This window comes from Trachinotus anak, unplaced genomic scaffold (genome assembly GCF_046630095.1).
Source record: "Trachinotus anak isolate AG129_WGS33_773 ecotype Australia unplaced genomic scaffold, CSIRO_AGI_Tana_v1 ptg000025l, whole genome shotgun sequence".
NCBI classification, from domain to species: Eukaryota; Metazoa; Chordata; class Actinopteri; order Carangiformes; family Carangidae; genus Trachinotus; species Trachinotus anak.
In genome coordinates, this window is record NW_027273876.1 from 3,825,697 (window position 1) to 3,843,425 (window position 17,729).

Sequence of the window (17,729 nt, forward strand, 5' to 3'; positions counted from 1 at the left end):
GACTCCACCTAACTCCCGTCTAATCCAAAAATGGACAAAGAGGTGGAGCATGTGTGGAGCCAAGATTTAGGTGCATGCCGGTTTGCTGCAAGGATACTCTCACCCACCTGTCATTTAGAGAGACCACACCCTCAATTATACAGAACTTATAGCCTGAATAAAATTTCAATGGGTGAGTCTCATAAAAATTGTTGTCATGAAGGAGGAAATTAGCTAATTAGACCAAAACAGTTTTTTGTACCAGGCTGTAAACATTTATTTCTGCTGTAACATGAGAGTATGTAGTGATTGATTCACTTAAGGAGCCAGACTCTAGTGGTCATCCGAGGAACTGCAGTTTTTGGCACTTCTGTGTTGGCTTCATTTTTCCGCCGCCTGTTCCTGACACATACATCAGCAATTTTTATTGTCTTTACATGTGACTCTGAATTAATCATAAGACCAACATGGAAGATGAAAGGTCCATTAGCATTTTAAAACCTCACTCAAACATGCTCTGCAGCCCTGACGCAGGTTTCAGTAATAATAGATGGAAATGGAAATGTCCCCCCATGTACCATAATCCAAGATGAGCATTTAATCTTTCTTAGATTGGGGACAACTATGTTCACCAGCGGTATGTGAGCACCTCCCTTTGGTGAAAGAATATTTGCATAATTGAAGAACATTACTTTCACACTTGCATGCAGCAGAAGCATGTAGAAATCAGTGGGGCTGAAATAATGGCTAAACAAGGTTTGTCTGGTCAAATCAGTGTCGGAGAGGAAAGCGGGCGCTGACAGCGCTGCTCAATTCATCAGCATGTCACAGCACATCCTGTCTGACTTATTGACAGATCAAATCAGATGTCTCTCACAGCACTGTGAGGTCTCCCAGTGAGAGACAGCCGGTCACAAGCCTGCGACTGCTAATTCTACACCCCAGAATGATCTCAGCATCACAGATGGGAAGCCTGTTGTTGGCCTGCATGCTAAGTCAAAAAAAAAAAAAGCTGTTTAATTCAGTGAATCTCTGCTGATAATGTGTTATCAACCCCTCAGTGAGCTCCAGTCTGTTCTGTTTTACCGAAATGCTGGGGGGGTGGGGGTCAACATTATTGCACCTGCCTTGTAAATCCTCATGTCATGGGTTTATGATCCTTGCTTTTGCTGCAAATTGTGGCAATTTGGATTAGGGTTAGCAGCTCAGCAAACTGTAGAAAGCCTGTCATCAGCTCCCTATTGTCACTGTAAAGTCACACAGCACAAATATGGAGTTACATGTCCTTCAAGAAGCCTTGGGGGACAAATTAAAAAAAAAAAAAAGTAGACGTAAAATGGCATTTAAGGCTGATGAGTTTTCAGTTGCTGGCGGCTGGAGCCTGAGCAATGATGAAATGATAACGTGGAGTAAAGGTCTACACTGAAGGACCAGGTTATAAATGGTCACTTGAAGGTGATGTCCAGTCAGACAGTGTATCACCATCTGGTGGTAAAGGTCATTTTCATTTTCAACATGTCAGCCGGTAAGAACTTTTCAGAAAAACAGATGCACTTACAGCAGGCTGAGTGTAAAATAACATAACACAGTGTGCCTTCATGGAAAGTATAAGGCAAATAATTTTAGTTTGGTTATTTGTACCATTGTTAATATCAAAAACTGAGACTTGTCCAGCTTTAAAGATTGTAACCGACAGCTGTTCTACTCCACTTCTTCACTTTCACCACGACAGTTGTGTGTTACCATTCCTGCCGCATCTTTTGTGTCGCCCTACTTAACAAGGTCAATGTTATACGACCTGAAAATAAGTGAGATTTGTCACTGTGCACGCTTCACTTTTACCAGATGTAACTAGGTGTGTCAATGAATAAACTGTAATTCATGTTACTCTGCTGTATATGAGGAGTAGCAGCTGTAGTTTCCCATTGAAAGGTCAGATCTGACTTGTCTGGAAAAGTGTGTAATTGGGTCTATTAGAGTGTAGTAAGTGATGTGAGTGACTTGAAGGCTGCACTTCTCTCGGTACACATTTTTTTGTATTAATTCGGTGGAGGCAGGGTGGATCTTTTCACATGAAGTCCGTCCTGTGGGTGGAAGCTGTTGTGGGGGCTGTGATCTCACAAAGGCAGCTTTTCTGCCAACCAATCCCGCGCTAGCTATTTGGACGAAAGCCCAGCCCCCTCGTATCACCCTCCTCCTTTCCTCTCTCTCCCTCTTTTGTGTGTGTCATGCACTCACAGACACACACACACACACCCTCTCACTCTCTCTCTCTCTCTTACATACACACACTTCATGCTCCATGCTCCGTCATAGCAGGAATTTTCCACTCAGCAGCAGGAGAACATTGCAGCCAGCTGTGCTGTCAATTGCAGTATATGCTGCAGACACTCTTTTTTTCATCCACCCCTGCTTTTGCTGGCTTTCCTTATGCGCATAGCTACATGCAAGCACACAACCACAGCTATACAAAGCACATGGTGTACTGTGCATGGCTCGTGCATGTCGGCTAGTAGTAAAAGTCTTCATTTTCATCTCCGTTTGTACTTTTTCTTTTACTTTTTATTGCAAAAATTGCTGAAAAGAACCTCATGCAAATGTGAACTCATGTGCTCTGTACACTGTGTACCAGGACAGTGGAGCAGAAGAATGCAAATCCAACTATTGGGACCCAAGGGAGACAGGATGGCCTAGTAATACCTTCCCCTCCGTCTCTCCCTCTGTCTCTTTCACTCTTTGTACACATTCTATCCTTCTACAGAATCTTACATGGATCAGCTCCAAGAGTAGCTATCTCTTTTTTTCCTCTTCTCATCTCTATTTCTCAGTCTGTCTAATCCTCACAGTCACTCCCTCTTTTGTGACACCAATGCTAATTATAGAAATCATGTACGAACTCTTGAATCAAGGGCATCAAGGACAGCTATGTACACCAGCATGTAGCATGTGTTATGTATACATTAGAGGCCTCTTATGTAAGGGTGCGCACACACACCCTCCTCCCTTTCCTGTTGCCCATGCATTCCCTGCTTCCTCTCAAATCAGGTCAGGTGAGGACGGCAGAGTGAGAGAACTGGCCCTATACAACCCAGTCACTGAGAATCTATACATAATCTTGGAAGCCTGCATCAAGCAGGGGAGTCAAAGAGAAAGAAAGGGGGTATTTGAGAAATATTTTTGCATAAACACTGGCTGGATCTGTAGTAATGTGTAATGCACAGGGAGAGAAAATAAATATATTCTGGATGAATCTTAAAAGCCCCACTCTAAAGTGGCAGTATGGTGCCGTCTGTTTCAACATCTTGTTTCTGTCGCTGCTGATTACTCAGAGTGACCTCTATATAAACTACGTAGTCTAAAGTTTTATGGAGTCTACATTTTTGGTCTGGGGCTGCGTTTCAAGGTTTGGGTCAGGCCCATGAGTTCTAATTAAGGGAATTCTTACAGTTTGGGATTCTTAACCATTTTCTTTCTGTAAGTTAGATGAGAAGATCGATACCTCTCTCATACCTATGCACTGCATATGGAGTCAGGGCCTGGAGGCTAATAGCTAGCATGGCTCTCTGTAACATTCAAATATACACGTACCAGCTCACAGGGTGTTTACCCTGTTAGATATGTGGTGTAACTACTTCTTGACAAACAACTCTTTTATCCATCAATGTCTCTTATCATGACAACAAACCCCTAAGATGCTTAACTTTTTGTGACAAAGGTGGATATTTAGCCAAAAATATGCTTTGGGCTTTTGTTGCAGTTTGGGGAAAGCTTTTTCCTGTTTCAGGAAGCCAGGTCCATAAAGAAATGTTTTCCCAGTTTTCCAGTTTCCCAATGTGTCTGGCCTGCACAGAGCCCTGATCTCAACCTAATCCAACACCTTTTTGAATAACTGGAACACTAAAAACCAGACCTTCACCCAGCATCAGTGTTTGCAGAGGAGAAGAGGCTGTTAAAGCAGCAGATTAACGCTCATGGTTTTGGAAAGAGATGTTTAACAATCACATGTGGATGAAATGTTCAAGTGTCCCCACACTTGTGGCCATGTTTATATGCTGTGAAGTTTTGGCCGAACTTTTGGCAAACAGGTTGCATAAATTTGGGTTGTTTATGAACTCTCGAGTTACTTCATGAGTTGTAGTAAAAAAGTATTTTCCTTTACTAAGCCAGTACCCAAAAGTCGAACAGATAAATAAATTCCAGACCATATTTTTAACAGTACAAAGGGGAGAAATACTTGGAAAGAGAAATGCGTTGAAATGGAAAAGATCATGTGGTTCTTCCAAGGAAAGCAACTTCCTGGGATGAGAGAATCCATTACTGCCTGAGTCAACATACTGTAGGAAGACATAAAATGTGAAATGTATGCTTTTAAAAGAGCACGAGAAGGAGTGTGATGAATGCGAAGTGATGCAAAACTAATTACCAGAGATCAGAGTTTCAGTGCTCATCTAGTGTAAGATAGAAAGACACATGCAGACATAATCTTCTTTCTGAAATTACGAATGTCAGAGGTTATATGAACATGACAATTGTGCAAGAACTTATGAAAGGTTTCTTGATCAGGAATTATGTACTAATCTGTTAAATAATTAGTATGTTTGTAGATGGATAATAAGGATTCAATTTTATAAGGAGATTAGAGGTGGGGGGTCTGAGAGGGGGGGGCCAACTAAACACCGGGAGAGGGAAATACGGAGAGCGGGCAGCGTCCACGTGAATGTATGAGAGGCTCCACAGGACTATAAGTCAAGGAGCTGAGGATGTACTGGGTGGTTTATGGAGGTTATACCAGGACGAGGGGAGGAAGACTGTCTCTCATGTCCTGCATACCAACACATGCTCCCAACATAAACATCATACACTTTATACAGTACATTACAATGAACCCGACAGCTCATACAAACTTGTACAATATACAGTTTTGATTCACTGGTCAACACTTCTCCCTCAGTAAAACACTTTCAAGACTCCATGAGTCAAAAACCTGTTAGTAAGTGCAGCACCATGAATCATGACCGTATGCGGTGACACTTTGTGTACTGGCTGAGATAAAAACATAGATAAAGTCGCAGTGGAAGCCTGAGCTAAGTGTTTAAGATCGCATAGAATGAGTCATTGCTAAAAATGCGGTGCAGGAGACGCCAAAGTTCATATGTCTGTAAATAACTCTTCTTCTTTGCTCAATATTTTGTTTCTCTGTACTCCTACGAAGAATTTGACATGTATACTACATGTCTAAAAATGTGTGGATTTCTCAACATTTATCTGATTGTTCACCATCTCATTCTGAAAACTCTGTGCATTAATATGCAGCAATAAGGCTCCATATGCAGCCTCCATGCTCTTCCTTCAGATTTTTGAAGCTGGCTGCAGGAATTTTGCTCCCATTGAGCCAAAAGAGCATTAGTGATGTCGCCCACCTGTCCAAATACTTATGGCCTTTTTGTGCATTCCACTTGGGGCACACATTGAACGAGCAACATGCTTTTTTATGTATAAAATAGCTTAAACCCATCAGTGTTAATAAATTCTTCATTGCACTATAACAAATTATTTAGGCAGAACTGCTAGTGCAGATATAATGCAGGTCTTGCTATGTATCCCAAGGGTCATAGCAGATCTGTGTAGTGGGCATACAGAACATAAAACATAAACCATTACATAAGATCTATCTGTAAGCTCTTTGCCAAACCTGCTAAAGTATGCATTAGACATTTACACAAGCCATACACAGTTCATAAAACAAGGGTAAGGAGCCTAACACAGAGAAAAATATACAGGCTATACATTAATTTGACTTTGAGTTAAACTGATAAAGTCAGTTTTTGGTAACAGAATTGTCCAGTGCAGCTTAAGTGATGATTTTTTTCCCCTTTAAACAGCTTCTCATCAGTGAAATCTTTTGCATAAGTGTATCTTCAAGGTTAGGAGGGACACTTCAACATTAAAACTGATCATGCATGTGAGAAAACAATGCAAAATATTTATTAAGATATATATTTTATTCCCCTTCTCCTCCCTCCCCAGCAGGGTGCTTGTCATTTCCTGGAGGTTAATTAATATATTGATTTTTGTATTTCTGCTTTTCGGTTTGTTTTCTTTCTGCTTGATGTAATCTCAGCATAATTAAAAATGCGGGTAACGCCTCAATGTATCCCTGAGAAAATAAATAAAAGTTGATGTGGATGATGATATAAAATATGAACTACCACTGCAATTTGTAGCCTACATAATTATATATATATTTATGTAACTTCTAAATGAAATCATCATTATTGCTTTAGCTTTTTAATTCATTGACTTGTTGCTATGAGTAGTTTTTATGTTCGAAAGTAAAAAACTGTTTCTTTTCCAGCTTACCCCAGTCCACTCAAACCCCCCAGTATGCAATAACTGGAGCAAAAACTGTACCACTTACCCCCAGTTGCACTACATACCCTTAGTACCTTTATGCATTTTTCAATGCACTGTATGTACTCCAAGTGTGAAATAACTGGAGCACAAGCCCAGTACATATACTTTGCACTTTGTGTTCTGTTACGTGCTGTGCACTAGGAGGTTTCTGTAATTTTGTTGTCTTGGACAATGCCAATAAAGCTCTATCTGCTTATCTAAGCCTGAACCCTCCCTCTCTCAGAGATGTTTTTGATTCGTTTAATCACTTTCACACCACACAGATTTTTACAGTCTGCCACCTAAACCCAGGTGACAAACTGATATTTCACAGTGGAGACATCAACAGCGGTGATATTGTAAATTCATTATTAGGAATTTTAGCGCCATCCTGCGGCGAGCAGGGCCAAAACAGGAACACCTGTTGTTACGTGTTTCCGTTAAAGGCGGAAGCGGAAGTTGCCCACATCCAGTATGACTGCCGTCGTTTAGCTCCCCCGAACAAAAACAAGAATCGTGGAGAATGGCAGAAGGTGGAGTTGACGAGTTATCGCAGCTTGAATATTTGTCTTTGGTGTCAAAGGTCTGCACGGAGCTCGACAACCATCTGGGGATAAATGACAAGGATTTAGGTGTGTATTTTGTGTCTGAGAACAGCAGCCATTTACGAGAAATCTCCACTAACTAGCTGCTAACTAGCTGTTGTTAGCCACCTAGCCATAGTTTTTTTTTTTTATTCGACAGAACTTTAAAGTACCGTGTTTTCCCAGCAGTAAAACTTCCTTGTAACGTGTTTTCTGTATCGTCAGCTAGATTCGTAGGCTTATATTTTGTGTGTTTCTTGTTTGATTCGTGTCATTTTTGTAACTTTGGAGTCCAGCGTTTAAGTTCAGCTCACCGTTCACTTACCATTTCATCCTTTCGCAGCTGAATTTGTCATCAGTCTCGCTGAAAAACAACCGACCTTTGATGGATTCAAAGGTCTTTTGCTCCAAAATGGAGCTGAATTCACGGTAAGTTCAACACTAAAAGCTGCATCAGCAGATATGAAGTGGTGTAAATCTGTTAGCCACCCCGGCTGTGTAACTGATCGTTTTGTTTATTTTCTGATTTGTTGTGGTTGTTGTAGGATTCTCTCATCAGTAATTTGCTCAGGCTCATACAGACTATGCGGCCACCATCCGCATCTACAAGTAAAGGTAAGTTGCTATCACTGTTGAGTAAGAGCGTCACAAAAGCAGTTGTTTGGTCACTATACTGTGCTTTCTACAGTATCCTGACAGATAGCCAAAAGCGTCTCTGCTAATCAGAGATAGGCCTATATTTTATTGTAAAATCAATAATGAGGAAGTGAGGGTTTGGGGACTGTTTGGGTTGTGTGTAGTATCAACTTCTATAGTTTCTCTATTTGTACCATAGATTTGCTGCATATCTGTAATTCCTATGTATAATGCTATAAGGCGTTACTTCTTTATCAAAACTCCAATTAATGAATATCCATCCCATCTTCAGCCTCTGAAGCTATTGTCAAGCCGAAGACAGAAAAGGAGAGGTTGAAGGAGTTGTTTCCTGCACTTTGTAGAGCAAATGATCCTGCGCCAAAGGTACGTCACTTAACACACACTACGCATTGTTTGTAGGTGGTATATGTTTAACTTGTAATGCCACCATTACTAAAAATGTTGTCAAGTTTTTCTTATTAACACTTAATGCATATTTGTGGTGCTGTAAATTCATGCGTGTACTGTTGTGAGTTTACACATTTCATGTCTACACCTGCTGTACATGTGTCATTCTCTCATTGGAGAGGCTGAGGCTCCACTTTGTTACCCAACCCTCAGTATATCACTAATCTTTTGCAAATGTATGTGAAGTTACTGCTTATAAGTCATGAGAAAACCAGATACCCGCCTTTCAGCACTAGTTTTTTGCTGAAATATCGCTTCTGCGCTCTTGATGATGCTTTATATTGTGTGCCTTAATTTCATGAAAATGAATATTTGTGTGTACCATGTTTTTCATTTTGATGGACTTCCATTGAAGCTCATATTGTGTGCTTTCTCAAAGTTAGAAATAGGACCACTCTTACACCATATTGAAGCGTATTCCTCTGAGTTGCCAGTGTTTACAAAACCTGTGATATCCTATCAATGCTCCTGCTTGTAGTTAAACTTAATATTAATGAGTAGGTATATGAAAACTAAACAAAGATGTTAACTAGTGAAAGATAAAAGTTAGTATGTTGCTGATGTTTCTGTTTGACTTACTCCCTCAGAGGTTGCTAGATGAAGATGATGTGAAAGTTGCAGCTGATGCCATGAAAGAGCTGGAGATGTTCATGCCCAGTGTCAGTGGGACAGACTCGAAAAGCAGCAAGATCAGGTGAGACTGACTGAGAACATGGCTCACATTCTTATTTTCCTCCTCGAAAAAGAAGTTTTACATGTAATTAGTGTATGCTTACACAGTGTATGAAATATCACAACCCAGTAAACATGCACTCTGAAGGTTTTTGTGTGAATTTGATTGTTTTGCTACATGTCAGCAGTGGCTTGAGATGTATTTTTATTCTTGCAGGTCAGAGAAGAGCAAACGCCACAGCCGAAGTCGCAGCAGAAGCAGAGAAAGAGACCGGCACAGAGACAGGGACAGGGATCGGGACAGAGACAGGAAGAGGAGACATCGTTCTCGGTCACGCTCCAGATCCAGGTCTCGCTCCAGAGACCGTGATCGGCACAGAGACAAAGACAGAGATCGTGGCAAAAGAAGAGACAAATCTTCCCGCTGGACCGAGCGTTCACCTAGTCCCAGAAAAGATCAGGACAGAGACTCGGACCGTTGGAAGGACAAACATGTGGACCGCCCTCCACCAGAGGAGCCTTCTGTCGGAGACATCTACAATGGCAAAGTCACCAGCATCATGCAATTTGGATGCTTTGTTCAGCTGGAGGGTTTAAGGTCAGTGTGACATGACCACAGGGATGTTAACACAACTTTAGCCTAACGTCGTGGATGCAGCTGTCGAGGACTGTGCTAAGGATGCACATAAATTAGTATGATGCTGGGTGCACACATGGATCTTATGTTACCAGGAGAGAACAGTGTTATTGAGTCTGTGAAACTGGTAGTAAAGTGGACTGTGTTGTTGTTCTCTTCATATAGGAAACGATGGGAGGGTTTGGTCCACATCTCAGAGCTGCGCAGAGAGGGCCGTGTGGCCAATGTGGCTGATGTTGTCAGCAAAGGTCAAAGGGTCAAAGTCAAGGTGCTCTCGTTCACTGGCTCCAAGACCAGCCTCAGTATGAAGGTAAGACAACATTCAGCTAGAGACTGCTTTTCCCTCCTTTGTGAGCACGTCAGTTTTCTAATTTCCTCCTCCTCTTTCTCTGCCAGGATGTGGACCAGGAGACAGGAGAAGACCTGAATCCCAACAGGAGAAGGAACGTAGGCCCAGACGGGGGGGAGGAGATCTCCATGAGGAATCCGGACCGGCCGAGCAACCTGAACCTTGGCCACGCCCCTGAGCTGGAGCAGGACGACACCCTGGAGCGCAAGAGGCTCACTAAAATCTCTGACCCAGAGAAGTGGGAGATCAAACAGGTGGGTTTATACAGGAAGGATTTCTGCACACAGTTCAAAGTGGCAGAAGCTGCTTAAGTCCTTGAGGGGAGACTTTGAAAGTTTATTTTATCATATGCCAGCATTCATCCTGATTTCTGCTCACAGATGATCGCTGCCAATGTTCTGTCCAAAGAAGAGTTCCCTGATTTTGATGACGAGACGGGGATCCTTCCAAAAGTTGATGATGAAGAGGGTAAGAGACTGTTGTATCCTCCAATCACACGACCAGTTTAATAAAAGAATACTTATGTGTCTTAAGTAGAAGACACTAAATAGATTTCTTATTGTTGTAACACTTGATTGTCACACTTTGATTTGATGACTAAATATTTGATTAATCTGAAGTTTTTTTGTTGGTTTACACTGATGTGAAATATGACTGAGAGTGAGCTGCTTACTGATTGTTTGTTTGTTTCTGTTCTCATTCAGATGAAGACTTGGAAATTGAGCTGGTTGAAGAGGAACCTCCATTCCTGAGGGGACACACCAAACAAAGCATGGACATGAGCCCTGTCAAGATTGTCAAGGTCCATTATACCTCATCATATATATCCTCATATGCTGTTTCTTGATAAATAAATTAATCATTTATTGAGCAATTCATTGTCAGATTTTGGTTCATCATTGTCTACTTTAGAACTTGTGGAAGATGGAAATGACCAGCAGAGTGAATATTAGAAAACATCAGAATATCTTTCTCCAGCTGACTTGACTCAACACCAACACACTTCAATATAAAAAGCATTTATAGTCTATTAAAATGCAACCCTAAAGTGATCCCCATGTCTTTCCTCTACTGTCCATAGAATCCAGATGGCTCTCTGTCCCAGGCGGCCATGATGCAGAGTGCTCTGGCAAAGGAGAGACGAGAGCTGAAGCAGGCTGCACGTGAGGCAGAGATGGACTCCATCCCCATGGGGCTGAACAAACACTGGGTTGACCCGCTGCCAGACGGTAAGAAATCCATTAGATGTGCATATTAAGTCATGTCTAAGTCACAGATGTTGATGCTGAAGTAGGATTCAGCAAATCAGTTTATAGCCCTAAAAACATCTGCTAGCTTGAAATGAGCACTTTTATTATCTTATCACTGTCTCCAGAGTTTATTTAATATGGTTTAGTTTTATCTTTGCTTTTGGCACTCGAGCTTTAGATATGAGAATTAATTTTGAAATGCAGTCTCTGTATGAGGCCTCCTTTATGAAAACCACAGCCAAGTCTAAGTCGGGCATGATACTTCCTCCATGATGGGGGACAGTACCCCTCAGGCTTGCCAGAAATGGAGATGGTTATCTGGCTTCCTGCAGCCCTCACTCTGGCCGGATGGAGTAGTTTTGCCATGGTTCAGTGCGCCTGTGTGCCCTGCTTGGCCCCAGGTGGTCAAATGATTTCAAAGGGTGGGCATTATCCTGCCATAACGATGCAGATATGACATTTTACTTGTATTAAAAATGGACAGTTCTCTCTTCATTATCAAGCTCTCTTATACTCCCCTGTTACAGCTGACGGTAGGCAGATTGCAGCCAACATGAGAGGCATTGGTATGATGCCCAACGACATCCCAGAGTGGAAGAAACATGCCTTTGGGGGCAACAAGGCCTCTTATGGAAAGAAGACCCAGCTCTCCATCCTGGAGCAGAGGGAGAGCCTGCCTATCTACAAGCTGAAGGAGCAGCTCATTCAGGTTCGTTACAGTTTAGAAACAAAACCCAGAGAGACATTTTCAGAGATGTATTTGGATGCTTCACGCAGGAGTTTATAAGTGAGTCTGATTGGGCTCTACTGAAAATGTGATTATCCTTTAACAAGCAGATGTTGATGCTTAAGCACATTTACGCTTTGAGGTGCAGCTAATGAAAACAGCTGCCAGATGTAAATGACCACATTTCAGTCTTAGTGCTCATTTAGGTTGAATTAATTTTCTCTGGTATGAAGTATGATATCAAACAGCCCCTGCAGCAGTGTGGCTGGATGCTGTGATGCAGGTGGTGGTATCGTCTGCAGTGTTGTTCTGTTGGTTTTGTTCTGTTGGCTGCCATTTAAGTGTCAGTTTGTAACTTTTGCTGTCTTCTTGTTAATTTGTCACAGGCTGTTCATGACAATCAGATCCTGATTGTCATTGGAGAGACAGGGTCTGGTAAGACCACACAGATCACTCAGTACCTGGCAGAGGCAGGCTACACCACCCGAGGGAAGATTGGCTGTACGCAGCCCCGTCGTGTGGCCGCCATGTCAGTGGCCAAGAGAGTCTCAGAGGAGTACGGTTGTTGTTTAGGACAAGAGGTCAGTCACCTACCCCCTGATATACAGAAGAAAATGAAAACTACTAACATTAATAAACGACAGGCCGTGTTGTTGAATCAAAACAACATGTTGTGTTAGAAATCTCCCACCACCTCAGGCACCTATTCCAGAGTGCATCTGTGTTTAATCTGTTTGTTGTTGTTGTTCCAGGTGGGTTACACCATCCGTTTTGAGGACTGCACTAGCCCTGAGACAGTAATCAAATACATGACAGACGGTATGCTGCTGAGAGAGTGTTTGATCGACTCTGAATTGGGCCAGTACGCCATTATCATGTTGGATGAAGCTCACGAGAGGACAATCCACACTGATGTTCTCTTTGGTCTGCTCAAGAAGGTGAGAGAGACGAGCATGCTCTCATATATTCATGTGCACTCACAGCGGAGAGGGAGAGGAAGGGTTTAAAGAGATGCTGAGTATTGTAGTTGTATTTCAGACTGTACAGAAACGCACCGACATGAAGCTGATCGTAACGTCAGCTACACTGGACGCTGTGAAGTTCTCTCAGTATTTCTATGAAGCTCCCATCTTCACCATCCCAGGCAGAACGTATCCAGTGGAGGTTCTTTACACTAAAGAGCCTGAGACAGATTACCTGGATGCCAGTCTCATCACTGTCATGCAGATCCATCTGACTGAACCTCCAGGTATGATTTTTGAAATCTTGAAAACACAGGGGTTTGTTTCACCATCAGACTCTCACATCAGTCCACATCAACATTCTGTCTCCCTCGTCTCTGTCCAGGTGACATCCTGGTGTTTCTGACGGGACAGGAAGAGATCGACACGGCCTGCGAGATCCTGTATGAGCGGATGAAGTCACTGGGGCCTGATGTTCCTGAGCTGATTATTCTGCCAGTTTATTCTGCTCTGCCCAGTGAGATGCAGACCAGGATCTTTGACCCTGCTCCTCCAGGCAGCAGAAAGGTGCCTACATTTAATAATAGTCTTTTAAACCCATGGGAAATATATCCATTATGTTCTTATATCAAAACTACTGTAACTAAAATTCATGCATGGTCTACATTTGAAGCATCCTGGTCCAAAAATATGTTCTGGATTTTATGTCATTGTCATCTTGGTTAAGATCACTTACATAATGCTTCATTATGTATGAAATGTCCTGCTAAATATTCAGACTATAGTCTTTGTGGATGTTCTTATAATTTTGTCCCAATGGATCTTCAGCTAAGCTTTTTTATTAGATTTTATTTTTTTGGGATCATTAAGTTTTCTACTTTTAAAAAAGCAATTTTACTGACTTACATTACCAAATCTAAAACAATGTCAAATGTAACAATTAAACCCAGGCTGAGTTTGATAGGCAGTGATGTTTATGTATATTTGTTTGACTTGTGAAGCAAATGTGGGATAATCTTTATGTCCTCCTCCTATTTTCTGTAGGTGGTCATTGCCACAAACATTGCAGAGACGTCTCTGACCATCGATGGAATCTACTATGTTGTAGACCCAGGCTTTGTCAAGCAAAAAGTCTACAACTCTAAGACTGGTATCGACCAACTTGTGGTGACTCCCATCTCACAGGTAAACAACATATCAAAACTGATAAACCTGATATTGGTCTGAAACAGTGAAAGCAATTAAATGGCTTATTAAAAAATATTTGAAAAGGTCTGGTTGAATAGAGTTTGTTTCCTCTTTCCAATATTAGGCCCAGGCCAAGCAGAGAGCAGGCCGAGCCGGCAGAACAGGCCCAGGCAAGTGTTATAGGCTCTACACTGAGAGAGCCTACAGAGATGAGATGCTGACGACCAACGTGCCTGAGATCCAGAGAACCAACTTGGCCAGCACCGTGCTGTCTCTGAAGGTGAAGTGTTAACACGCTGGGCTGATTATCCCACACAGAACTTGATTGTGTGCTATAAATGTAGATTAGATGTTAAAGGAAAGGAACAATTTTGTATTTGGAGGATACAGAGGGGCTTTTATGATCAATCAGGCAGGAGCTCTTAAAGATGCATAACATCTCCCTCTGTCCCATAATTGACCCTGTGATGTGCAGGATTCTGTATGAGACATGGAGTGCATTTAAGTGAAGTCACAGGTCAGTATGTAAACAGGCATTTGGTGGCAGCACCATGATTGCAGCTCCAAATGTATGGGAATTTTATGTTTCTATGAATAAATAATGTCCCATTCATTGAAACATATGGTCACACCCAATGTAAGCATCTTACTGAAGTGTCTCCATACTCATTATTTCTGAGAATAATCATAGTTTTAAGATTATGGCCAGACCTGCTGACTTTATTTGGCCATAAGAAGTAATTAGTTCATCAAAGTGAATGAATGCCTCTTGCCTACAGTTTTACAATGCAGTACCAAGTGAGAGAATAATAATAATATAAAAAGAAAACTAAAAGTTTATGCAGTGGAAATATGCAGCTAAACTTTCTAACTCTTGAACTTTAGGTTTGAATTGAAGCCATTTATCTCTTTACTAATGTATTTGTGTTGCTTCCACCAGGCCATGGGCATCAATGACCTCCTGTCCTTTGACTTCATGGATGCTCCTCCCATGGAGACTCTCATCACAGCCATGGAGCAGCTCTACACTCTGGGAGCTCTGGACGATGAAGGCTTACTCACAAGGCTGGGTAGAAGGGTAAGTAATGCTTTCCCTTAGGGGCAAATATGAATCTATATCAGATTTATAAAATTTATAGTTTGAATAAACTAATTGTGAGTCTGAGGAGGTCATTCTGTGGTTTCTTTTCCTCTTCTCCTCTGGCCCTCACTTCTCTCCTGCCTTCTTGTATTACTCCAAATATATTCATCTTTCATTTCCTGTGACTCTGTCCTCTAGATGGCTGAGTTCCCTCTGGAGCCCATGCTGTGTAAGATGTTGATCATGTCCGTCCATCTGGGCTGCAGCGAAGAGATGCTCACCATTGTTTCAATGCTGTCTGTGCAGAATGTCTTCTACAGGCCTAAGGTTTGCTCAGCACAAAACTGTCCACTTGAAATGAGTCGGCTGCTTTGTAAATTCATTTAAGACCAGGCTGAAAATACTTGATTGTTTTTGTTGAAAGTGGTAAAACGTTTCTTTGCTTGTCACAGTCCATTGAAAATAATGAATGGATACTTTCTTAACATACAGTATAGAGAGTTTAGCCTGCATTTGTTCTTGTTTTTCTACCAAGGGTGTATTTTCTTTAAATTACTTAAATAATGCTCCTTTGTTCACAAAAACCCAAACTCTTGTCCACTATTTATCACTATTAAGGAAAATAGAGTTCAGACTAGAGTGTCTTAATGAATCATCCTTAAGTTGGAAATTTTGTCCCTAAAGTTCTGGGGGTTTTACACACTGGCAGGAACAGAGCAGAGTGTTCAGTGTGTTTTTATTGCAGTTTTAGTTATACTAAACAGTTTATTGGTCCTTTGGAGGCAATTTGTCCAATGATATTTCATCTCAATTTGTCCAATGGGAACATCAGATCATACAGCATGTTAATGTTTAAACCTTTTGCTCATTCATTCTGGTCTTGTACTTTTTTATAGGACAAGCAGGCCTTGGCTGACCAGAAGAAGGCGAAGTTCCACCAACCTGAGGGCGATCACCTGACCTTGCTGGCTGTCTACAACTCCTGGAAGAACAACAAGTTCTCCAACCCCTGGTGTTACGAGAACTTCATCCAGGCTCGCTCCCTGCGCCGAGCCCAGGACATCCGCAAGCAGATGCTGGGTATCATGGATAGGTACGATGGAGTCAGGATTGCAACAGAATCTGAAATTTCTGTAAAATCTTGTTGATTTCTCTTGAACGTCCAACCTACTCTCTTCTCCTCAGACATAAATTGGATGTGGTATCTTGTGGCAAAGCGACAGTGCGAGTCCAGAAAGCCATCTGCAGTGGTTTCTTCAGGAATGCAGCCAAAAAGGATCCTCAAGAGGGCTACAGGACCCTCATAGACCAGCAAGTTGTATACATTCACCCCTCCAGTGCTCTGTTCAACCGCCAGCCTGAGTGGTACGCCAGCACCCCAGTTCAAACTTGAATCAGTCTGACAAGAACTAAATTGTATAATAACTATTTAGACAATAAAAATAGTCTTCTAACTTCCTGCCATTCATCTCCACAGGGTTGTGTACCATGAGTTGGTGCTAACTACCAAGGAATATATGCGAGAGGTGACAACCATTGACCCTCGCTGGCTGGTGGAGTTTTCTCCAGCCTTCTTCAAAGTGTCTGATCCCACACGTCTCAGCAAGCAGAAGAAACAGCAGCGTCTGGAACCTCTGTACAACCGTTACGAGGAGCCCAACGCTTGGAGGATCTCCCGCGCCTTCAGACGGCGTTGATAAGTGCAGTGTTGCAGATGCTAATCAGCTGTGTATTGTCCTGTTGCAGCACTGGGCATGTGATCAGACCCTGCTGATTGAAGTTTGTGTCAGTGTATTCACTCCTTTTAAATGTGTACACTTTGTACATTTGCCCCCTGAAGTTCCTAAATTCATGCGTCTGCCCAGGTTTTAGTGTCATTATTTTAGAAAACCCAGAGATATGTACTTTTTATAGCTCTAAACCAGAAGGAAAGAGAAAACTCTGAAAGTCCAACTTATGTGAGGAGATGCTGAAAAACAATTGGACTATTTATTGGAACTGGCACTGTACATTTTAATAGCACGTTATGCAGAAATCAGGACCTGATTGAATCATACTGGCGCCTGTATGTTTCACTAATCAATACTTTGGGGTCAGACCTAAAGGATGGAACGTTTATGTTTGATAGATTTTGTACTATAACTGGGACAACTTTCACTCACTTGTCTGTGTATCTGAGACTGTACTTTGTATACTTACCGGTGAAACTATGAAAATGTTCTCATTAAATACTACATTTTTTTTCAAAGTCTGTTGGATTTTGTTGTGAAATAGATAGAAAGGTATGCACAGAGATATTTTACTGCTGGGAGGGAGATTTTGTTGTTTACTGAAGCCATACAAAAGTTAAAAAAAAAAAAGTACATCTTTGATTCAAGAAATTTAAAAAGTGATACAGAAAAGCTCACAACCGCTCATAAAACTCTTAAATCCACAAGCAATAGGTTGTAAGATAAGATAAATGTTATCTTTATGGGTATAGTTAAATATTAAAGGTCCATTACAGGCCACATCATTCAAGCGTGTTATATTATGTTTTCCTTTTCATGCTTCACTAAAACAACATGAGTCTGGTCTATGTAAATACACACTCAAAACACGGAGTAAAAATGGGCCTTTGATTTCCAGGAAAGTGCCTGGTTCAGTGACATTAAACCCCAAAATGTGCAACATTATGCTACTTATTTATGCTTAAACTTTACCTCTATTTAAATCTAGCTATACTATACTGTCAGGCACTAGAAGATCCTTCAGTTGAGTTAGTAGTGATACAGCAATGGAAAATGACTGTGTTACTTGCACA

The 17,729-nt window shown here is 41.6% G+C and overlaps 1 protein-coding gene across 1 annotated transcript; it reads left to right on the forward strand.

Annotated features, from left to right (window-relative positions):
• The first annotated feature begins 6,825 nt into the window (after nt 1-6,825).
• On the forward strand, nt 6,826-17,174 carry LOC139608253 (ATP-dependent RNA helicase DHX8). The gene is made up of 23 exons (XM_071461792.1): nt 6,826-7,004; nt 7,300-7,385; nt 7,502-7,571; nt 7,885-7,976; nt 8,648-8,754; nt 8,950-9,330; nt 9,535-9,679; nt 9,766-9,972; nt 10,099-10,186; nt 10,423-10,520; nt 10,800-10,947; nt 11,496-11,677; nt 12,082-12,276; nt 12,448-12,633; nt 12,734-12,944; nt 13,043-13,224; nt 13,702-13,842; nt 13,970-14,125; nt 14,786-14,923; nt 15,125-15,253; nt 15,823-16,019; nt 16,112-16,291; nt 16,404-17,174. The coding sequence occupies exons 1-23, from the start codon at nt 6,896-6,898 to the stop codon at nt 16,621-16,623; spliced, it is 3,648 nt and encodes a 1,215-aa protein (XP_071317893.1). The 5' UTR covers nt 6,826-6,895; the 3' UTR covers nt 16,624-17,174.
• Nucleotides 17,175-17,729: the final 555 nt, after the last annotated feature.

Coding starts and splice junctions, on each gene's coding strand:
- LOC139608253 (XM_071461792.1), top strand. CDS start 6,896: ATGGCAGAAGGTGGAGTTGACGAGTTATCGCAGCTTGAATATTTGTCT. Junction 7,386..7,501: donor AAAATGGAGCTGAATTCACG/GTAAGTTCAACA, acceptor TGGTTGTTGTAG/GATTCTCTCATCAGTAATTT. Junction 10,948..11,495: donor GGTTGACCCGCTGCCAGACG/GTAAGAAATCCA, acceptor CCCCTGTTACAG/CTGACGGTAGGCAGATTGCA.